The sequence below is a fragment of the Typopeltis vanoorti genome, chromosome 2 (assembly GCF_054136105.1).
Source record: "Typopeltis vanoorti isolate ZY-2024b chromosome 2, IOZ_Tvanoo_1.0, whole genome shotgun sequence".
NCBI lineage: Eukaryota > Metazoa > Arthropoda > Arachnida > Uropygi > Thelyphonidae > Typopeltis > Typopeltis vanoorti.
The window spans coordinates 12324383-12349126 of NC_143550.1; the positions used below are offsets into that span (position 1 = coordinate 12324383).

At 38.0% G+C, this 24744-nt stretch overlaps 1 protein-coding gene across 3 annotated transcripts in view; it reads left to right on the plus strand.

Annotated features, from left to right (window-relative positions):
- Window positions 1-24744, plus strand: part of LOC150108820 (actin-1-like) — a 379189-nt gene that overhangs the window by 167419 nt on the left and 187026 nt on the right. For all 3 annotated transcript variants that reach the window (XM_090403503.1, XM_090403511.1, XM_090403519.1), the window contains 2 exons: window positions 5051-5111; window positions 22676-22727. In XM_090403503.1, the coding sequence (XP_090259629.1) occupies window positions 5051-5111; window positions 22676-22727 (113 nt within the window). The remainder of the gene's footprint in view (window positions 1-5050; window positions 5112-22675; window positions 22728-24744) is intronic.

A 24744-nucleotide genomic window follows, 5' to 3' on the forward strand; every position in this document is an offset into this window, starting at 1 on the left:
ACTTTCTATCAAGTGTTGGAACGTCTCTGAAGGAATGGCAGACCAATTGTCCCTGAACAGCTGTACCCAGAGCAGTTCATGATCTAGGTCGTTGGGGTTTGGAGCAAAGTTGGCATTCTAATTCATCCCAAAAGTGTTCTATGGGATTCAGGTCAGGGCTTTGTGCCGGCCAGTCCATTAATGCAACATTAAGAGCCAAAGCTATATAACTGAGAGGAGACCTCCACATAGCCTTTAAATCCAGAGAACCAACCCTGGCTTCTGTCCTAATGTCCAATCCTCATCCTCTCGTGGTGTACCCTGTTAGGTATCTACCTGGATACTGAACAGAAGAGGATGGGCTGGCAATTTGGGATTAAGCCAATCAAATTGCATTCTTATTGGCTTCAACCAAAATATCAAATGATGGTACAACATGACAGAATTTCATGCCAGCTGGGGCGTCGCCCAGTTAAACAATGCCCCTGTTGTTTTTGCCAGGGAACCAGGGCAAACAACGAAAAGTCAGCTATCGGAACAAATCCTGAAACTTATCCCAAGTGATCATCACCAGAGTTAAAGATCAGTACTATCAACATAAGAAGCCTGAATGGCAAAGAAATGGATCTAGCTGATGAATTGGTTGAGTACCAGATCAACATAATAGTGGTGACTGAAACAAAATAGACAAAAACTGGTGAGATCTTTCTGAGCAATAAATATAAAATGTTATATTCAGGTAATGACAATCAAGGAAAAGAAGTAACCATAGTATTCAACACTAAATACGAGGCTAATCTTCTTTGATGGCAGGCAGTCTCAAATAAAGTGATGTGGACAAATATGAGAATTGGGAACTGGACAATGAGACGTATTTCTGCCTATGCTCCCACAGAATGTTCTACTAAGGTAGAAGTGGAGGAATTTTTTGAGGCTTTAGAGAAAGCAACTGACAATGAAAAAGTCCTCAAGACTTTCTTTCATTGTGTCAGTTGGTCCCGAACAAGGACCAACTTTAAAAGTTGGTCCTTGTTCGGGATCTAACTAGCAGAGTAGGAAATGATTGTCAGACATGCAAAAATATTTTGGGAAAATTTGGAGAAAAGAGCAAAGCTAATTGCCAGTCTTGTTGGCCAAGTCGTTAACGTATCCGCTCTCCAGCCAAAAGGCTGCGGGTTTGAATCCCGCTTTGGGCATGAATGTTTGTGATTGTCTGTGAAAATACTAGTGGTGGTGGTCGGCGGTAGATGGCGTTGGTGTAGATGAAGGTCGGTGGAGTGGTGGAGACAGAGATGTAGGGTAGGTGCCCTCCCTCGACGAGTCTTTGGACTCCCTGGAGGTGTTAAATAATAATAATAATATTTAATAATAATGGCAAATACCTGTTGAATTTCTGATTGGGACATGGATTGGTTATTACACAATGTTCCAACATAAAAATGTGCACAAATTCACATGGAAAGAAGGGACAAGGAATAAGAAAAGTCTCATTAACTATGTTATTGTTGATAGTGATGTTTTCTCCCTGGTGCAGGACACCAAAGTGTACAGAGGATTTGAAATTGGAAGTGATCACCATTTAGTCTTGAGCAGGATAAAATTGAATTTCATATGGTAAAGAAGAACACGTAAGAAAGTTTAAAGTGAATGAAAGTTGAGGAGCTCTCAGATGTAAACTGTAGACTAAAATACACAAATATTATTTAAAAAAAAAAAAAAAAAAAAAAAACAGAAGAGTTTGAGAACAATAACCAAACCTTGGAGATTCAGTGGCAAGCTCTGAAGAAAACATGGTTTATTCTGCCAGAGAGTCATGTGATGAGGTTGTCTGCAAGAATAGAAAAATCAGAACTCCATGGTGGACACAGGAAGTTAAAGAGGCAGTGAAGGAAAAGAAGAAAGCATATCAAAAGTTCCTGGCAAATAAGTCAGCTTGTACTCTTAGAAGTAGAATCAAATAAGCAGTTAGCCTTTTTAGATCTTCTAATTCTTCGTCAACCAGATGGTAACCTATTCTCAGTCTATAGAAAGAAGACTCATACAGGCCTTTATATCCATGCTGAATCTCATCACCATCCCACTCAAAAGGTAGGAACTATTAAAATACTGGTTCATCAGGCCCACACCTTCAGACGATCTTTTACAGAAAGAACTGCAATTTATAATTTCTTCCTTTCTATCTAATGGTTATAAGAATTTTTTCATTAAAAGAGCTTTGAGTAGTTTTAATGTCTTTCTCTTCAAATACAGAAGAAATAACATGCATTTTCCTATCCCTTATGTACAAGGCATTAGTGAACGTATAGCAAAAGTTTTAAAACCACTGAATATTTTTGTTGCCTTTCGACCGTTTAGAAAAATCTCTACCTTTCTTACTTCCCCTAAGAACAAGCTTCTACATATTAATTATCCATGTGTCTACCAGATTCCGTGCTCTTGTGGATTATCTTATTTCGGACAAACAGGAAGATCTGCCTCTATTCGGCTAGAAGAACACCAATCTTATATTGAATACTTTAAACCTGAAAAGTCTGGACTTGCAGAACATGCCATCTTCACTAGACATAGTTCATTGGAAAAAGATAAGAGTCCTTCACAAAAGTCGGTTCCTCGTGTAATGCCTTTATAAAGAAAGGTGTGAAACTTTACTTCATTCTCCTAACTTAAACCGATCTGATGGCTTACGTCTATCCCCCTTTATGGGAGATAGTACTTTACATATCAGCTAATCTTTCCTAACTTTTTATTGTATACATTTTTTTTTTTTTTGTTAGGAAATTTATTGACCTTTTTAGTTATCTTACACCAGTTACTTAGGTGGCGCTTTTTAGAATTGTCAGTTATTCTTTAATTTTGAGCTTAAAATGTACTGAAGATGATTGTGACACACAGGCGAAAATTATACTATTAAATAATCTTTGTACGCGAGTTTTCCGTTATTATTTTTGTATCTATATGTCTACTCACGATATACCTCTTTTAAAACTTAATATAAAATAAATATCAAGAAGGTGGCAAGATATTCTGGAGGTTGTTGAAGGACCTCAGATATGGAGGAAAGAGTGCTGCAAGAGGAATTAGAGATGATAAAGGTGACATGAAAACAAGAGAAAAAGATATACTTGAAGTATGGAGTAATTACTTCAAATAATTGCTGAATGAAACAAGCAGTGATGACAGCACAGTGGTAAAAAACACTGACCACCTGCCTTATACAGTATACAGGGATGTCCCATTCTGGGAAAAATTTCTTCCACATAACCTGGTAAAAACCCTTTATCAACTTAAATGTCTCAATCATATCCCCTCTCTCCTATTCCATGATGGATACTCAGATCATCAGAATGAGAACCATGGGCCTAAATCTGTGCATAATAATCAATATGAGGCCTGAACAGGGCCTTATTCAAGGGAACCAGAACCCCTTTATTACTGCACGTTAAGGTTTTCCGCATAATTGCCATAATCTGATGTGATGTCACATCTAGTGCATTGTGACCGCTGAGCTTCAGATCCTTGTCACCACTACCCAAATATATATAAAAAAAAAAAAAAAAAAAAAAAAAAAATGATAATCTTTGGTTAACATAATCTGATCTACAGACAATCATGAGACCTATCCAGGAGTTGGTGTCATGTTTCTTTGTAATTAGATTTTTAATGGAGGATGAAATTAGCCAATATTAAGATTTATGATAGTTGAATGATGGAATTAAAGATATTTTTATCTGTTTTGTGGAAGTTTTTTTCACTTGGCTATACTATTAATTAAAGATTAAATGATATACTTGGTTTAATCCTTTATCCAAGTATAAGCAAATAAAGTTTGTGCCTGAAGTATTTTCAGGACTGGGGCAACTTGTAGATAGGAGCTAATGACTTCACATCAACCAAGTATATAATTTCTTGGTATCTTTAATTTATAGTATAACCAAGTGAAAAAACTTCCAACAGCTTTCTCTAATCCAAAGTAATTTGCTGGCTGAGTGGTTAGCATATCTGCTTTCCAGACAAAAGACTGCGGGTTCGAATCCCACCGTGGGCATGGATGTTTGTGATTGTCTGTGGAAATACTACTGGTGGTCAGCGGTAGATGGTGTTGGAGTACTTAGTGGATTGAGTGGTGGAGACAGAGTTGTACAGCAGGTGTCCTCCCTCAATGAGTTTCGAACTCCTGGAGGTGTCAAATAATAATAAATTAATAAGGTGTGACACCTTTTGTCAAGTATATAAAAATATGACTTCTGCATTACTTCAACCTTAGTATCACCTCTAGGTCTGGCTCCCATTGAAGAGACCTCAATAATGGTTGAAAGCAGTCTGGTTAGTGACCCTTCCTATTATGCATAGCATTATACACTCGCGTAAGGATATGTGCTTTGCATTATGGAATACTAAGGCAAGTGATGTGAAGTCATTAGCTTCTATATATGAGTTGCCCCAGTCCTGAAAATACTTCAGGCACAAACTGTGTTTGCTTACACTTGGATAAAGGATTAAACAAACCAAGTATATAATTTCTTGGTATCTTTAATTTATTTTATCTGTTGGATTTCATTATTGTTGCCAAGGGACTGAACATCAAGTGCATGGGATCTCAACATACCGCAGAGTGTACAGAGATGGCCTCCAAGGAGGTGGACAGGCTGTTTTGGAGTTCATTTAGATCTTTCATTACAGTCCGGTTCTTCATGACTTGTGTTTCATTAAAGGTTTGACCATTTATTACTTTTACAACAGAGGGACTGGTAATGTTTTGGTTTGTATTTTGACAATACAAGGTGCAGATGTGCAAACTATTTGCTTGTGAGGTAGATAAAGAACGATGCAAGTAATGTCTTCAGGGAGTAGCGTTAATAAAACAAAAATACTGAAACAATCACATGAACATTTTTCTCAGTTTTGAGTGAAAATTTTTCATTATCCAATTAGAAAATTCCAGAGTTGTATATTGGTGGATATTTCATAATTCTATAACTGGAATCCAAATATTTGTATATAATCTAATATCCAAATAGTTGTCAATGCTGTTTTTTAGCATTATGACAAGTAAATAATTGTTTTCTTTTAGGATGTAATCATCATAGACCTTGGCAGCTGCTCAACCAGAGCAGGATTACTCATGAATCATGGTAAGTAGTTAATTAACTCCATAGTGTTGTAAAAATTGGTTGATTTTATTTATAATATTCATAGAAATAAAGTTTTACAGGAATTCTTTCTTTTTTCATCTTGTGTAGAGTGCGTGACACCTGAAAATAATGTTATTTTTCATTTTTTATTATAATACAAAATACAAAAACAACTTAATATGTCCTTGTTACTTCCAATCTGATTGAAACTGTTTGTTGTATGTAAAGGAGAGCTTATAATTATCTTTAATGTTTCAAGTGGTAAGGAAAATAACAGATTAAGTGTAGTTTTTAACCTTGCTACCTAAGTCTGCATGAAAACTAGTCAGGGTTGCAAGAGAACAGATGGGTATGAACATTGAATTATTTCTGGATGTTAAACTTGGATTAACTAAGATATATATTATTATTACCCAAGACCTCATGGAGTCAGACTCATCTGGAAGGTCCTTTTATCACACAACAGCTCATCATACCATGCTCTGAACACATTCAAACTCCCTGCAGACAGCACACAGGCAAGGCATTCCAATCATTCACAACTCTGCACAAAAAAAACCTGCCTCTCACTTCCCTACTCACACCCGCTTTATACAGTTTCCAGGAATGACTTCTGGTTCACCACTGATCTCCCACTATTTTCTGTAGAACTTCTCCAGCATTGATCCTATAACAACCCCTTACCAACTTGAAGGTCTCTATTATATCTCCCCTCTTCCTCCTCTCCACCAGACTCTGCAAATTGTATCTCCTCAAGCTTAACTCATACTCGACATTCCAGAGGTCAGAAACTACCTTAATAAGTCACCTTTAGACCATTTCCAACATCTCTCCATCCTTCTGAAAACCGGGCGACCAAATCTGGGCACAATAGTCCATGTGTGGCCTAATCAAAGCCTTATACAACGGAACAAGAATCTCCCTACTTTTACACATCAGTGTCCTCCGCATCATTCCCAGAAGCCTTTGTGTTGTCTTCACAATTTTCGCGATGTGTCACCTAAATTTCAGATCCTTCTCCACTATCACCCCAGATCTCTTATTTCTTCCACCTCCAAACAATGTATCCTCACCAAGCATAAATTCTGCATCCCATCTTTGTTTTCCAAATTTTAAAACCTTACATCTTGCAACATCGCACTCGCATCCCCATTTCCATGCCCAATCACTCAATTTATTCAAGTCTTCCTGCAAGGTCACAACATCCTCACTACTCTTCATGGTTCGTCTCAACTTTGCATCATCTGCAAACAACTGAATATCTCCATCCAAATCTTCACCTATATCATTAACATACAAGTTAAACAGTAATGGCTCTAAATCAGATCCCTGAGGCACTCCGCTAGTGACTTTCCTTTTCCTCGAAATCGCTCCCCCATACACAACTTGTTGATACCTATCAGAAAGCCAATCTAATATCCAATCCCATCCACTCTAATTTGACTATCAATTTATCATGAGGTACTTTATCAAAAGCCTTAGTGAAATCCAAGTATACCACTGTGTACCCTTCTCCTCTGTCCAAGGAAACAGTCACCTTATTGTCATGACCTCCCTTTAGCAAATCCATGCTGTCCATCAAAGATTATACCATTGTTGTGAACCGAACTCTGGATCCTAGTTCTCACGAGCTTCTCCAACAACTTAACCACAACACCTGACACAAAGATAGGCCTATAGTTTAATCCTTGATTTCGATCACCTCCTTCATGAAGTGGCACAATCTTGCCCTCCTTCCACTCGTTAGGGACTTGACCTAGTTCAAGACTCTTATTAAAAAAATATGTCAAGACAGGTGTCAACTCTCTGGCACATTCCTTCAGAATGCGTGGCAATATATTATCTAGTCCCACAACCTTATTTACATCTAGTATGCTCAATTCACATTCACATTGAAAATTCACATTCACAAGACTGAATGACCTGTATGAACTGTACATTAAGTATCTCCAACACACATTCCACAACAGCTGTCTTTATGCCATTTTCTCCAATCAGTGTCATCCTTCTATAATCATTCTTTCTTTTGCTGGCTAAATATCGAAAGAACTCCTAAGGATTCTTTATTTGGCTTCATTAGCTAACTGCTGTTCATACCTCTCTTTAGCTACCCTCCTTGCCTGGTCTTTGTAGACCTCATGTAATTGGTTATTTCCACTTCACTTATGCTGCCTCCACAATGCCCTTTTTCTCTGTATCGCATGCTTAATCTCTTTATTCACCCATCTCACACCTATCTTATTTAACCTTCTCACCCTTGGAATATATTTAGACATTGCATCTTCTAGATAGTTTTTGAAAATTCCCCAAGCTGCAATGATCTCTTTTCCAACTAACTCCTCACTTCATGTTACACCCACAAGCTGTTACCTGAACTCTTCATAATCACTCCCTTTGTAGTTCCACATATACCCTTTTTTCACAGGGGTAATCACCACCCAGGTAATCACCTCATGGTTACTCTCACCAGTTGGTGGATGATTTGACACCTCATTTATAATCACATCCTTTGATGACATGACCAAATCCAAGACCCTCAGTCATCATGTGCCCTCTGTTACATACTGTCTGAGGTAGTTATTCCTCACAAACTCAAGAAACGAATTTTCTTTTCTTCTAGTTGCTATCTCATCATTCCAGTCTATATTGCCATAATTAAAATCACCCATAATGATCACCCTTTTCTTATTTGCTTGACTAATTTGTTTATACATTTCATTATCACCACTACCCACATTTCGTGGTCTATGAAAACATCCAACCAAGTATTTGATTCCATTCACCTCTATCTCGCACCATACTTCCTCAAAACCACTGGCACTATTTCCCTCTTGCATCTCTACTTTGTATGGACATCTCTTTCTCTATTATCAATAACACTCCCCCTCCCTTTTTACCCTTTCTATTCTCGCGAAACATATTATACCCTTCCATCGCTATTCCTGTCAGGATGTCGTCCTCTTCCAACCATGTCTCACTTATTCTGACAATCTTTGAGTGAACAGATGCAATTAATGCAATCATTTCATCTGCCTTGTTTCTTATACTTGTAGCATTTGTATACAAACACAACAGCTCATTTCTGGTTCTACAGATAGTTCCACTGATACCACCCACTCGATGTGATCTCTCAATGCTCGACTAGGGACATTTCCCTTTCTGCTTATTCATTTTGAAACCCTTTTCAATTCCAACTGTTTCCTCTTCATCCCTGGTCATCTCATTTTTTTCCTGCCTACACATGCTCTCGCCTGCTCTTGGAACATCCACCTTTCTCATGCTGTGTACCCCTGTCCACCCTGAGCCTCCCTGTTTTCCTGTTCCTCTTGCACACCCATTCTCTCATTTTCTGTACTCATACCACTCACTTCCTCATTCATAACCAAGTCTTCAGTCTCTCCTATCTTACTCCTGCTCTTCTACATCACTTCCTGCTTGATCTGATTTATTCTCTCTAACTCTACTCACTTTTCTACCTTCCAGCAGCTGTCTCTCCAAGTGACTCAGACCATAACCACTCAAATGCAGTCCATCGCTCCCATACAGCTCACTTTGTCCCTCAAACTCTTTCCACACATTAACAAACTTCACTCCCGTCTTCCATATATATATATATATATATATATTTGGAAGAATTTTCCACTCTGCCTTTGCTGTTCAGATGCAGCAAAGGCAGAGTGGAAAAGACTGTTCTAAAGGACAGAATTAGGTTCAGTGAGTTTCAAGCTGGGCTGTAAATGGTATGTTGGTTAGCAGTGGCTCCTGTTTTAATGATTTTGGAAGAGAATGGAGGAATAATAGTGGCCAATTCAACAGAGTACTGTCCATTAAAGTATCTGTAGAAGTGGCATAAAGGCAGAAATTGAATATCTGCGAGAAAGGCATTGAAGTGGGTATGTGAGTGAGGGTGCATTAATTAGCCAAAACGCGCTGTTCTGGATAGAATCGAGCAATCTTAGAGTGGAACCTGTGCACCATCCCAAATATAGGCGTAATATTCCATGGCTGGGCATATTTCTGCCTTGTATTGAGTTAGCAGCTGTAAAGAAGGGATGTAATCTAGCTTGCCTCCTCATGGTGCACCCTGGGTAACTAATTGTGCTAGAGTGATATTGCAGCCAGTTTAACACTTAGTTTTTCTGGCTAAGCCATGTAGTCAAACAATACTGATTTTTCTGATTTTATTGATGATGCTGACAAAAAACTGGGATTTAGCTTTACGATACTCCAGGATGCTCCTGCATTGGTGGGAAAATCTTAGAGTAAACCATCCACCATAATATTAAGTGTGTGACCAGTAATAAAGTTGCTGATCCAGTTGCAGAGTGAGGAAGGTAGACCATGGGATGGCAGTTTGTTAAGTAGGTCTCTGTGCCAAACCCAATGAAATGCCTTTCAAATGTCAATGGCAACCACATGAGTTTCTCCAAATTTCTTCATGGCCTGAGTCCATATGTGGGTGGTGAAAGAAAGATTAGCTGTTGATTGTGAGTAGTGGAATCCATACTGCTGGTCACTGATCAATTGGTATGTGTCTATATGGTTCACAAGTTGGTTGTTGATGATCTTCTCAATACTTTTTCAAAGAACAGAAGTTAGAGAAATTGCAAGTAGTTTGTTGGTTTACTTTTACCACTTTTCTTTGGTATGAGCTGAATGTGGACCTATTTCCATGTTGTTGTGTAGATGTCAGTTGAATAGGATAGATTGAAGAGGCAATAAAGGATGGGTGTTAGCTCTGGGGCACATTTCTTTTAATACAGGAGGTGGGAGACATCAGGACCAGATGCCTTGTTTGTGTTCATGTTGTTAAGGACTCGTCGGATTTCTTTTTGTCAGAAGACTATGGGAGACTTGAAAGGAGCCATTCCTTGTGGAGTGGAGGAAACTTTGCCCAGGTCATCAATGCAGGAATTAGAAGAGTGATTCAAGAAAGTTGGCCTTGTGTTAAGTGAGGTGACTATAGTACCATTTGGATGTGAGAGTGGTAGAAACCTAGATGTGCAGAAATTGTGCCTCAATGGTTTGGGCAAGGGACCAGAAGGAGCGACTGCCATTTGGATATGAGGCGAGTTTGTAGCATTTGGCCCTTTCAAAGTCTGTCTTGGAATTGGTGATGAGTCTTTTACAACTGTTGCAGGCTGCAGTATAGGGCTGGAGTTTGGGTCTTGAGACAAATTTTTATAAGCAGAGGTTTTTTTCTTTTACATCATTGCCACACTTTTTTTGTGGATTAATCAATTTTTCAATCTTCAGGCACAAACTTTGGTGTGTGCCTGAAGATATTTTCAGGCACAAACTTTGTTTGCTCACACTTGGATAAAGGATCAACACCGGGCAACTTGTAGCAAAGGTGGACCAATCTAGCATCACTCCTAGCTCAGTATCTCCCATAATGCAAAACACATCTCCTTGCAGATATGTATAACGTTATGCATTAAGGAAAGGGCCACTACCCAGACCGGTTTCGACCTTTATTGAGGTCTCGTCAGTGTGAGCCAGGCCCAGAAGTGAAGATACCACGGCAGACGCAATGGAGAGGTCATCTTTACCTGTAGGAGTTGCCAAAAGGTGTGCCACCTTATTATTAAATTACTCTGGATTTAGAGAAAGATGTTGAAAGTTTATTTTCCATTGCGTATCTGCAAGGAGATGTGTTTTGCATTATGAGAAATACTGAGATAGGAGTGATGTTAGCTTGGTCCACCTTTGCAACGAGTTGCCTGGTGTTGTACCACCTTACCTCAGTCCTGAAGATATTTTCAGGTGCAAACTTTGTTTGCTCACACTTTGATAAAGTATTAAACTAAATTTATTATAGTCTAACCAAGTGAAAAATAAACTTTCAACATCTTTCTTTAAATCCAGAGTAATTTAATAATAAGGTGGCACACCTTTTGGACTCCTATAGGTAAAGGAGTCCAAAAGGTCCCTCTCCATTGCTTCTGCCTTGGTATCTTCACTTCTGGGCCTGGCTCCCACTGATGAGACCTCAATAAAGGTCAAGACTGGTCTGGATAGTGGCCCTTCCCTTCTTCAAGTGTCATCTTCTAGAAGGAGGTTGCCAACCATGTCATGGAGCCCTTTTCTTTCTTTTGCTGCTCTGGAACATTTTTGGTAATTCAAGCCAGTCCAGTCCTTAATGTCTTCGAACCACATTCTCCTGGGTCTACCTCTCCCTCATTTTCCATTCAATTTCCCTTCTAATATTAATTTCTGAATGCCTTCTTGTCTGGTTAGATGTCCAAAATATTTAAATTTTTGCTCTTTAATTATTTTCATTAATGTTCGTTTCATTTTTGCTTTCTTTAAAACATCTTCGTTTTTCATTTTCTCTGTCCATTATTTTCAACATTCTTCTGATGGTCCACATTTCGAAAACTTCTAATTTTTTCTCTGCTTCTTTATTTAGAGTCCAAGTTTCACTGTTGTAGAGAAGGCTTGACCAGATATAGCATTTTATTAATCTTTTTCTTGTGTCTATATTAATGTCTCTGGATGTTAGAACAGTTTTCATATTAGTAAAGGCTTTTCTTGCTTTCTCTATTCTTTTTATTTCTTTAAGGGAATTTCCTTTGTCTTTAAACATTTGTCCCAAATATATAAAAGACTGAACCTGTTCAATTTTCTTTCTGTTAACAGTTATGTTCAGTTTCTTATTTATTGGTTCTTTTGATATAATCAAGCACTTTGTTTTCTTTAGGTTAATAATTAGTGCCATGGCAAAGCCTCTGTTGTAAATTTCTGTGATTAAGTTTTGAAGATCATCTTCAGATTCAGCTATAAGAACTGTGTCATCTGCATACCTGAAGTTGTTGAAGTTCCTACCTCCGACTTTTACACACCCTTCAGTTGTGAAATATTTAAAAACTTGCTCACTATATATATTGTACAGTAAGGGTGACAAGACACATCCTTGCCTTACTCCTTTTTTGATTTCAAAGTTGCCAGAATATGTATTTTTATATCTTATTGAGGCCATTTGATTCCAATATATATTTGTAATTATACGTAGATCTTTTCCTTTTAACCCATTATTCTGTAGGATATGTATTAATTTCTTGTGATCTATTGAATCAAATGATTTGGTGTAATCAATAAAACAAAGATATATGCTTTTCTGGTTGTCAAGGCTTCTTTCACATAATGTTTTCGAATTGAAGATTCCTTCTCTTGTACCTTTTGTCTTTTTGAAAACCTGATTGAGTGTCTTCTATTTCTACTGACAAAGTGCCTTTTATTCTTTCTAGGATTATTCTCAGTAGTAATTTTGTAACATGGCTTGTTAAACTTATTAGTCTATATTCTGTACATTCAAAAGTTCTTGGAATTTTGGGAATAGTGACAAAGATGGATTTCCTTAGATCATCAGGGATGTATCCTGAATCATAGATGTTATTAAAAATAACCTTCAGGTCATTAAGTGTGTTTTCATTTACTTTCTTTAACAATTCAGTAGGGATCTGATCAGGGCATGGTGTTTTACCTGTTTTCATTTGGCTTAGAGCATATTCTATTTCTTCGTATGTAATTGGTTCGCCATCTATATTTTGTATATCTGGTGCGTCTGTGTGATCAGAGTCAAACAGTTCTTTTCCATATTCTTTTCCATCTTTTTATGATACCTTGTGTCTCTAGTAGCATTTTTCCATTTTGATCTTTTATACAAGGATTATGGTTGAAATTTTTCTTTTTATTTGTCAGGGTTTGGATTGATTTATGCATTTCTTGTCCAATTCCTCTATTTTTTTACATTTTTCATTTAGCCACTTGTCTTTAGCCTTCCTGCATTCATTTTTTATAATTTTACTGAGTATTCTCTACTGTTGTGTACTTTCTTTTTTCATCTTTCATTCATAAGTTCTAGTATTGATTCAGTCATCCAGGGTTTTTTCTTATTGTATTTAATTTTTGGGATAACCTCGTTAGCTGTCTTATATATTGCACTTGTAAAATTTGACCACCTGTTTTCAATTTCCTCTGTGTTACAAAGTATATTGTCTTCTGTTTTATATCCTACATGATCTAATTTCTTCCTAATTTCTGAGTTAAATACCTTATGTTGTCAGGTATATTCAGAGCTGTGAAGTCAAGTCTTTCAGTATGATTGTTTTTAGAAATGTTTTTTAGTTTAATTTTTAAAGTGAACACAACAGGGTTATGGTCTGAACCTATATCAGCACCTGGGTATGTTTTTAGGTTGGTTATATTATTTTTGTATCTACATTTATCATTATGAAATCTATTTGGTTTCTTATAGAGTTATCTGAGTTTGTCCAAGTATACAGTCTGCACTTTGGATGTTGAAAGAAAGTATTCATTATGCGCAAGTTGTTTTGAATGCAGAATTCTATCAATCGCTCACCTCTTTCATTTCTATTGCCGAGTCCAAATTTTCCAACAACTGGATTTTCTTCCCCTTCTCCAACCTTTGCATTCAAGTCACCCATCACTGAGTATCTCATTTGATTTTACATATTCTATAGATTTTTGTAAGTTATTATAAAAATCTTCTATTTCTTCATCATTGTGATTCATTGTAGGGGCATAAACATGGATAATTATGATGTTAAAAGGCTTTGCAGCTAATTTAATAAGTATTATTCTTTCGTTTATGGGCCACAGCCCCATTACACATTTAAAGATGTCTTTCTTAATCATGAAACCATTCCATATTCATGCTTCTCTCCACCAGAATATACAAATGTAAATCCATCTTTCTCTAGTTTTCCCAAGTTAGGTCATCTTGTTTCACTAATTCCCATCACATCAACTTTAAGTCTTTTTATTTCCTGTATAAGGTTGTCAAAATTCCCTAGTTTATATAATGTTCTCATGTTCCAAGTTCCAATTTTCAAGACTCTGTTTCTTGTTTTCAAACCCTTCTTATACTGAAAACTTATACTGAGATAGGAGTGATGCTAGCTTGGTCCACCTTTGCTACGAGTTGCCCGGTGTTGTTACTACCTTACCTCAGTCCTGAAGATATTTTCAGGCACAAAGTTTGTTTGCTCAAACTTGGATAAAGGATTAAGCTTAATTTATTATTGCCATCTCTGGCTCTCTTTGTATGTCAGTTCTCACAAATGCACAACTACCATTCTAGTGGTGGAAAGAGCAATGTGTAGTTTAGGCAAATGGATGCGCAGTGGCTTTTGAGGGTGCCATTTGGGGTTCTGAAAGGAATAATAGTTCTGGTTTTGAATGTCTGTAGGTGATGGTTCACATTGTTTATATTGCTGTTTAGGCCACAGATGTTAGTGAAGTGGATATGGAAATTATTATTATTTTTTTTTTTTTTTGGTAAGAATTAGTGTTGGTGGCTTGTTCGGTTTAATTTTTGATGTTTTTTTGAACTATTTTGTGTGGACGAATTTTCGAGATATGCAGTAAAAGCGCATTTCTTTCAGTTGTTCATTGTGTTTGAGGAACAAATGAAAAAGAAGTATGTTTGTAGGTGCAAACACACCACCCACACAGTAGGGGAATGTCTTCTGTCGATACATGGCCTCAACAGTCCTTCCCCCTGCAGCCACAGTATTTTGTCTCCATCCAGTCAAAATCCGGCAAAATACATGGCTGCGGGATTTGTCGCTAGTTGATCAGGAAGTGTCCAGGTTCATTACTACCCAGTTTGGTCCTATATACTAACCAGCAGCTGGACTGTGAAACCATTTTACTGCTGTACACTTGAATGGTTGAGGTTCCAGGCCCCCTACTATGAGATTTATGTCATTGAGGGTATTACTCTCACTGCATGTGGGAAGAGTGAGTGGGACATAAGCCGAAAACATTATTCTAGCTACCAAACAGCTGCAGCCACTTGAGGTCTCATGAACTACTAATGGCAGTAGAGGAATTGTGCCCACTAAAGGTGGAGGTAAAAAGAAAAACATATGACTTTCAGGACACATGGCATAAGATTACTATAGTTAGTCATTCATTTCAAATTCATAAGGACCACACGAATATGTTATAGTAGTTAGTTTGCTACAGTGAATTTTCTCTAGTAATCGTGTCTATAAGGCTGCACTTGGGACTTTTTTTTTGTAATCTGCTATAATATTGTTTCCCTCCATAGCTGAGTCAACTGCATTCCTAGTAGGATAATATTATTAGAAAGAGGACATATCAAAGCAGAGAGAATGAATCTCTTGGAAGCCAATAGTATCAGACTAAACTCAAAAGAATCAGATGTATATGAATGGGCTAGATGTCTCTATTTCTGCTGGAATGGATAACATTTTGACTAGATTTCTGTCACATATCAGAAAATGGAGATGCTGAGTCTAACAACTAACCAGTAGTGTACCACAAAACAATTTGGATTGAAGTTCTAGTACTCAATTTCCAAACAGCAAATTTCATATAACACAGACACAAACTGAATATGCTTAATATTGAAGACCTGTGGCAAATGCTAATCTGCTAATGCTAATGTGGCAACTTATAAATATAAGTTCATATGGTTATGGAATCAGCCTGTAGAATCCTGCTGCTGGTCAATGCTCTCTGTCTCTCTCACTCACATAAACACATTGCTATTTCCATGATCTCATCTTTCCCTCATTTTCTCTTCCTCTGGGTGTCCTGCTATCTCTGGGCATGGAAACTTTCATCTTGGGTAGTCAGCCGAGACTTTGTTTCACTTTTTGAATTATATTATTAATTTTTGTGAGCTGAATAATGTCTGAATGTTTTACTTTATGCATTTTTTTTTAATTTCCAAAATAGTTTTCTTTGTTACTCACTGGCATTATTATTATTCATGCCTCCATGCAGTCAAAAGACTCGTCATGGGCGGTCCTTCCTAAGAACATAACATCTGTCAAGACTCATCAAGGGGAGGTCCCCCCTAAGAAACACAAAGTCTATCATACCACTCCTTCACCTCATTGACCGTGCTTGCTCTCACCACTCCATCAGGCTATGTATTCCATGGTTCAACCACCCTACATGTAAAGAAACCACTCCTCACCCTCTTGCTCACAGTTTCCTTTCGTAACTTCCAGGGATGGCCTCTTGTCATCTCTCCTTCCTGCTGTTCAACCAAGCGAAAGAACTCCCCAGTGTCAACCCTGTAACCACCTCTCAACAGTTTAAAAGTCTCAATCATATCACCTCTCCTTCTTCTATCCACCAAACTCTGCAGTCCACATTCTCTCAGCTGATCCTCATAACCAAAATTGTACAGTCCTGAAACCATCTTTGTCATCCGTCTTTGTACCCTTTCCACAGTAAATTTATTCCCTTCAAATCCTGGGGACCAAATCTGAGAACAATAGTCCAAGTGTGGTCTGAACAGATACTTATACAATGCTTCAGTTTTTTTCAAAGATCAAGTTTGAGTAGTGCATATTATGTGAATAGTGTATATATGGACAACATGCCAGCCTGGCTGGTGGAGTGGTTAGTGCATCTGCTCTCCAGCCAAAAGGCTGTGGGTTCGAATCCTGCTATGGCATGGATGTTTGTGATTGTTTGTGGAAATGTTCGTTGGTAGATGGCGTTGGTGTTGTTGCATTCAGTTGGTAGATTTGAGTGGTGGAGATGAGTTGTAGAGCAGGTGCCCTCTGATGAATCTTTGGACTCCCTGGAGGGGTCAGATAATAATAATGGAATCAAACAGCTTCCTTCTTCCACTGTCCAATTTCTAGTAATCACTAGAAATTGGGCAGTAACCAATGTATGGACTAATTAATCCATGTATTTGTTACTCTGGACTTTCATGCTCTGAACTATATTTACACTTGGGCAATGCATTCACCATTTACCACTCTCCGTGTAAAATACCCTCTCTTCACTCCTCTTTCATACCCTCCTTATACAGTTTCCAGGGATGGCCTCTTGTTCTATCCCCCCTTTTCTATTCTGCAAAAAATCACTTCCATGTCAAGCTGATAACAACCCCTCACTAGCTTGTCTCAAACATATCCCCCCCCCCCTTTCCTCCTTTATTCACAAGGCTTTGAAGTTTACATTCAATCTGTCCTTCAATCACATTCCAAAGACCACTAACCACCTTTGTGAATCTTTTCTGGCCCTCTTCTCACATCCTTGTCACCATGAAAACCTGGTGACAAGATATGTGCACAATAATCGATATGAGGCCTGATCAAGACCTTATACAATGGCATCATAGCCTCTATTTCTGGACATCAGGGTTCCCCTCATCTCTATTATTATCCAATAACTTGTGCAATGTGGACCTGAATTTCATCTCCTTGTCCCCTCTACCTCCTTTAAAGTTTCCCCATCAAGGGTTTGCTTTGCATCACAATTGCTGCTTACCAGATTTCAAAAACCTTACACTTTGAAACATTGAACTGATAGTTCCACTTATCTGCCCATTCATGCAATCTATTCAAGTCCTCCTAACAGGCCATAACATTAATCTGCTCGACTCTGCATCTCTCCCAAACTTTGCATCATCTGCAAATAGCTGCATATCATCAGTATCATTAATGCCATCCCAATATCATTAATATACAAATTGAACAACAAACGTTCCAAAACTGACCCCTGTGGCACACCACTAGTGACATTCCTCTTTCAGGATATTGCACACCCTTTCTGATATCTAATAGCCAGTCACCAATCCAACTCAGAAGTCTTATTCAATCCCATCCATTTGAATTTATTTAACAACTTGTGTGACAGTTTATGAAAATTTTTTGCAAAATCTAAGAATACCACTGTATGTGCATCTACCTTGTCCATGATGTTTATCACCTTATTATAGAAGAGGGCGCTAGTGAGCCAAGTGCTGTGGACGTACCTAAGAAGAGCTCCTGATTCAGATAAGTTATTCTAGGAATAATTAATTATATATGCGCAATTGTTTGAGTAAGAGTGGCTGTAAACGTTGTGCGCTACCGGTATTATTAGTGTGGGGGATTTTTCTTGCCTAAACATAATTACGAAATCATTATTATTAGACCTAGTAATCTGCAGGGGGGGGGAATGGCGGCGGCATTGTCATTCCATGATTTTAATTTAGATTTCAGCCATTTCATTAAGTGTGAGGTCTGTTATATGATATTCCTTCGATTACATAAATGATTTGTGGATGTTTAGCATGGATGGAAGAAGGGTGTGTGCGAAGTGTGACCTGAATGAGGAACTGATGAATGCAAATATGAAATTGATGACAGAAAGTGTTAGTAATGATTGTCACGAGTGCACGTTTGAAAGAGAAGGATGGTGAGAAAGAGAGGCTAAAAAATGTTAAAAAATCAGGAAAAAAGAAAAAGAGCGATTTGAAAACCATAACAGATATTAAAAGGGAAGAAAGTGAGGTGAGAGTGATGGAAAGAAATGAAATTGAGAGAACGAATCAAAGTAGAAATGGCGTGACGCAGAAATCGCAAGTGAAAAAAATTGAAAGAATAAATGATAGCGAAAAAGAATGAATGATGGCAAAAGTTGGACGCATGTTGGACTGAAAGTACTGAAACAAAGAAAAATGAATGAGAGTAAAAGTGAGATGAATGATAGCAAAAGTTGGACGGATGGTAGTCCGAAAGTACGGAAACAAAGAAAGATAAATGAGAGTGAAAGTGAGAAGAATGATACTGAAAGTTGGACGGATGTTGGACTGAAAGTACGGAAACAAAGAAGGATGAATGAGAGGGAAATTGAGAAGAGGGGGTCGAGAGTTAGAAAGTTAGAAATATTTAATAATAGAGAGAATGTGTCGCGAGATTCGGAAAGTGAATTGGATTGGATGAGGCAAGAAATGAAATGGATGTAGAATGAAATTAAGAGAATTCAGGTCAAAACTATTAAAATAAATCATGATGGCATGAAAGAGTTAACAAAAGATGAGGGAGTGGTATTGTATGGCGACTCCATTATTAAAGGTGTGCTACAGGATAAAATGCACAAGGTATATTTTCCAGGCGGTAAAATGAGTAGAGTGATTGAGGCATTGGATATGAGGCAGGAGCGAGCAAAAGAGTTAATTGTATTAATTGGTACAAATGATTTGAGAGAGAACAAAGAGCATGTCAGGAGGCTGCTTAGAAAGATAAAAGAGAATAGTGTGACAGGAAGGGTAGTCAGTGTGTTGCCTAGGTATGATTGTGGTGAAATGAGGTGGAGAGCAAGGATTATGAATGATATTCTGGCTGAAATGTGTGAGAAGAGGGGAGTACAGTTTGTTAATGTGTGGAATGAGTTTGAGGGATGAAGTGAGCTGTATGGGAGTGATGGACTGCATTTGAGTGGTTATGGTGTGAGTTGCTTGGAGAGACTGCTGCTGGAAGGTAGAGAAGTGAATAGAGAGAATGAATCAGATCGAGAGGGGAGTGATGTGGAAGAGCAGGAGAGTAAGACAGGAGAGATTGAAGAATTGGAAATGAATGGGGAAGTGAGTGGTATGAATATAGAAAATGAGAGAATGGGTGTGCAAGAGGAGCAGGGAAACGGAGAGGCTCGGGGTGGACAGGGGTACACAGCGTGAGAAAGGTGGATGCTCCAAGAGCAGGTGAGAGCATGTGTAGGCAGGAAAGAAATGGGATGACCAGGGATCAAGAGGAAACAGATGAAATTGAAAAGGGATCTAAAATGAAGAAGCAGAAAGGGAAATGCCCCCAATCCTGCCCCATGGAGAGATCACATCGAGTGAGTGGTATCAGTGGAACTAGTTGTAGATACAGAAATGAGCTGTCATGTTTTTTATACCAATGCTAGAAGTATAAGAAACAAGGTGGATGAAATGGTTGCACTAATTGCATCTGTTCACCCAAAGATTGTCGGAATAAGTGAGACATGGTTAGATGAGAACGACATCCTGAAAGGAATAGAGATGGAAGGGTATGATATGTTTCGTGAGGATAGAAGGGGTAAAAAGGGAGGGGGGAGTGCTATTGATGATGGAGAAAGAGTTATGCCCATACAATGTAGAGATGCAAGACGGAAATAGGGCCGGTGGTTTTGAGGCAGTATGGTGTTGAGATAGAGGAGAGATTCTTGTTCCATTGTATAAGGCTTTGATTAGGCCACACATGGACTATTGTGCCCAGATTTGGTCACCGGGTTTTCAGAAGGATGAAGAGATGTTGGAAAGGATCCAAAGGTGACTGACGAAGGTAGTTTCTGACCTCTGGAATGTTGAATATCAGGAAAGATTGAGAAGATATAATTTGCAGAGACTGGTGGAGAGAAGGAAGAGGGGGAGATATGATAGAGACCTACAAGTTGGTAAGGGGTTGTTATAAGATCAATGGTGGAGAAGTTCTACAGAGAATAGTGGGAGATCAGGGGAGAACCAGAGGTCATCCCTGGAAACTGTATAAAGAGGGTATGAATAGGGGAGTGAGAGGCAGGTTTTTTTCGAGCAGAGTTGTGAATGATTGGAATGCCTTGCCTGAGAGTGTGGTGTCTGCAAGTAGTTTGAGTGTGTTTAAGACACAGTATGATGAGATGTGTGTGATAAAAGGACCACCCAGATGAGTCTTTGACTCCATGAGGTCTTGGGAAATAATAATAATAGTGCATTAGTTAGTAAGACATGATCTTCCTTTAACAAATATGTGCTGATAACCACAGAGAATGCTGATGTTATCAGCCATTTCTGTATCATACTCCTCACCAATCTCTCTAGTACCTTCATCACAACTCCAGATATATAGATTGGTTTATAATTTGTAGCCATAGCTTTATCATCTCCTTTATGCAGTGGAACAATTTTACCTTCTTTCCACTTCCTTGGAATCTCTGCTGTTCTAAGACTAAACAGGCATGCCAATTCCTTGGAACATTCCCTCAAGACAGATGTTAATGTTATCAATTCCTGTCGCCTTATTGACATCAATGTTATTCCTCAAATACCTCCTGCTTACTCACAATCAAGCCATCCTCTTCTATATCCTCTATGCTTAAGTTTGTCATGATTTCATCTTTATGAGAATGAAACACCCTTATAAATTGATCACTAAATACCTCAACAATATCTTCTGAAGCAGTTACCGTTCTACCATTTTTATCCATTACAATCATCTTTCAATAACATTCTTCTTTCTTCCTGCCACATCTTAAAAAAAAAAAAAAAAAAAAAAAATCAGGGTTTTTGTTTTTCCTGATTTGCTAATTTCTGTTTATACATCAATTTTGTTGTCCTTCTTGAATCACTCTCCTATCTTGTTCTTTATGTTCTTCATGTAACTTATTATTATCATTATTCATCTTGTACTGCCTCCAAAGTTCTTCCAGATTTCATGCTGAAGTTCCTCATTTATCCATTTTAAACCTACCTTATTCAGCATTTTGACCTTCGGAATACATTCACATTGATGCTGTTATGTATTTCTTTGTCAGTTACCAAACAGCATTTATTTCCTTAATGCTCAACTCCTCATTCCATGCTATAGCTTCAAGCTGTTTCCTAAGCTTGTCATAATCACCAGCCTTAGAATTCCACATATATCCTTTCCTCACAGAAGTCTGCATATGGCTAGCCACAATCCAGGTGATCACTTCATTATCACTCTCCCCAACTGGTGGAAAGTGTGAAACCCCACTCACGGTTACTTCCTCTGAAGAAAACACTAGATCCTTGCATGCTGCCTGATATGGTTTTTCTCAAGAACTCAAGAAATAATTATATGTTATTATATTGATACCTCCAGGAGACAATGCTAACTATTCTGACTGGGAATCTATTCCACCCACAGCCACAAGGAAAATTTACCCATCACATTCTTGCTTACCTCTCTGCAGCCAAAAAATTCATAGCTTTGAATTGGGTAAAAATGAATTAATAGCCATTATCTCTCATTATAGCATAAGTCTTTCCTCTTATATGAAGGGAAGGTACCCCATGTCATATGCCCAACTTGACATTGTCAGCAAGCAGTTGGATATTCCTTATCGAAGCTTTCCCGTTATTTCTTAATATAATGATCAAATGGTAATGGTTCAAGAACAAAACTGGGTACCAGTAGTGGACCAGCATACTTCACATTCAGAATACATCCTCTTCATTTGCTTCACTCCTCATCTTTCCAAGAATAAAATAAATACTCTCCTTTGAGTATTTAGAATCAGTCTCACTAAATGGTCAGTGAACATATAGTTAACGTTTATTAACATCAATAAAATTTCTTGTAAAGTATAATCATGTCAAGTAATATCATTAAAGTTTCGCATTATTATTATTATTATTCCTGACACCTCCAAGGAGTCTGAAGACTCATCTCGGGAGGACACCTACAACTGTCTCAACCACTACACCAAACCTCTACTACGAATCATCTCCATCGACGCCATCTACCGCTCACCTCCACCACAACTAGTATTTTTTTTTTGTCTGTAAATTGCGTGTGTTCTGAAGGGCCGATTTGTTTGTATGCAGGATGAAAAACCAAAGTGTCCGTAAGAAAAAACCTTGCTACCTCCGTATGAGGTCGGCTAACTCACTTTCGATTGAGATCATAACATAGATATAACATAGATCATAATGGTATGATTAATTTTGGTACTATAAGTATATTTATTTAAGAATATCTGTGTATAATAGTTTTGAAATCGGTTATCTAATGGACTTATTGAATATTTTTTAGCCAGTCTGCCACAGCTGTTTTTTCCTACAGTTTGTGCCAAAAACAAGAAGAGGTAAGCTTCCTTATGCTGTATTATAACTTGAGTATACTTGAACTGCTTTTGAATAATAATAATATTATTAGTATTATGTACATTATGCATTGTGTCTAACCAGAATAACAGAACTAGTGAATAGTTTCTTGTGGCAGAATTTTTTCTGCTATGACCGATTGGAGTTTAGACTGGGATTTTTCAGTAGTTTGCTATACTGCCTCATCTTTAGTTTAAAAGTTTTAACATATGTTGTATCACATGAGTGTTTTTAAACCTGATACTTCATTTTATAAAAGAAATATATTCTGTAGTGGTGAAATTTTTTAGCATTCCCAAATACAAAAAGTTGTTTCTTGTATAATACTCTTGATAATGGTTGGAAATAAAACTAAATGAAATTAGTATACAGGTAATCCTCGTATAACGCGTACTTATACAACTTGATACTTATACAATGCAGTTTCGATATAACGTGGTCTACAAATTGCAGTAACTTTTTATCTTTTCATATATTTTTCACTGCGTGATTTAAAAATCAAATTTTATTTTAGTTCAATTTGTGTCTGCATGTATCGTGCAAGTATTTATAAGTAGTGAATTTATATAAGGGAAAGTACTCTTTAGCAAGCATGTACTTCAATTGTTTACCATATGAGGCTATGGAAGAGATATAAGGAGACAGGTGAAGAGATGCATGAGGAATATAAGACACAGGCCAGAAGAGTGACTAGTGTGGTAAGGAAAGCAAAACTGGAATATGAGAGGAGATTGGCCCTAAGATCCAAAGAAAATCCTAGGGAATTTTTTAGCTATGTGGCCAGTAGGAGGAGAAATGACTGTGGAAGAATGATATTGTGGGATAAAAATGGGAATAGAGTGACTGATGCAGAGGACATAGTGGAATTGTTCAATGAACACTTTATTAGAGTATTTCATCCTAGAGGATTCAGTTTTAATGCTAGAGGGATAGGGCTAGTTCGAGGTTTAGAGGTACAGGAGGAGAGTGTGTTTCAGATACTGAGTACTCTGGATGTCAGTAAAGCTGTGGGACTGGATGGTATTTCACATTAGATGAGGGAAAGGCATATACTGCAATTTTCTTAGACTTAGCAAAGGCATTTGACAGGGTACCACATGATAAGCTGATATTTAAGTTGCAACACATGGGTCTGGATGTCAGATTGGTCAACTGGATTCAGGATTGGCTGTCTGATAGGTATCAGAGAGTTGTGTATGGTGGAGTAGTTTCAAGGAGACAGAAGGTTACAAGTGGGGTCCCACAGGGCTCAGTACTAGGACCTATATTGTTTAACCTTTATATCAATGACATTGCCAGTGGATTGCAAGGGGATATTCAGTTGTTTGCAGATGATGCGAAGCTGCGAAGGATTATTAGTAATAGTGCAGATGTGGTAGCCTGCAAGAGGATTTGAATAAGCTAGATAGATTGGCAAATGAATGGGGGTCTCAGTTTAATGCAGCAAAATGTAAGGTCTTGAGGTTTGGGAAACATCGATGAGATGCTGCATACTCTATGGGAGGAGTTATACTGGAGGAAGTTCGGGAGACAAGAGATCTGGGGTTGATGATTGATAGAAACCTGAAGTTTAGGGGACATATTGCAAAGGTGGTGAAGGTAACACAGAGGATTGCTGCTATTATGAGAAGGACACTGACCTGCAGAGATAAGAGGGTTATCATTCCGTTGTATAAGTCTCTGATTAGACCATACTTGGACTATTGTTCTCAGATTTGGTCCCCAGGATTTGAAGGGGATAAATTAACTGTGGAAAGGATACAAAGACGGATGACAAAGATGGTTTCAGGACTGTACAAGGATAATTATGAGGATCGGCTGAGAGAATGTGGACTGCAGAGTTTGGTGGATAGAAGGAGGAGAGGTGATATGATTGAGACTTTTAAACTCTTGAGAGGTGGTTACAGGGTTGACACTGGGGAGTTCTTTCACTTGGTTGAACAGCGGGAAGGAGTGATGACAAGAAGCCATCCCTGGAAGTTACGAAAGGAAACTGTG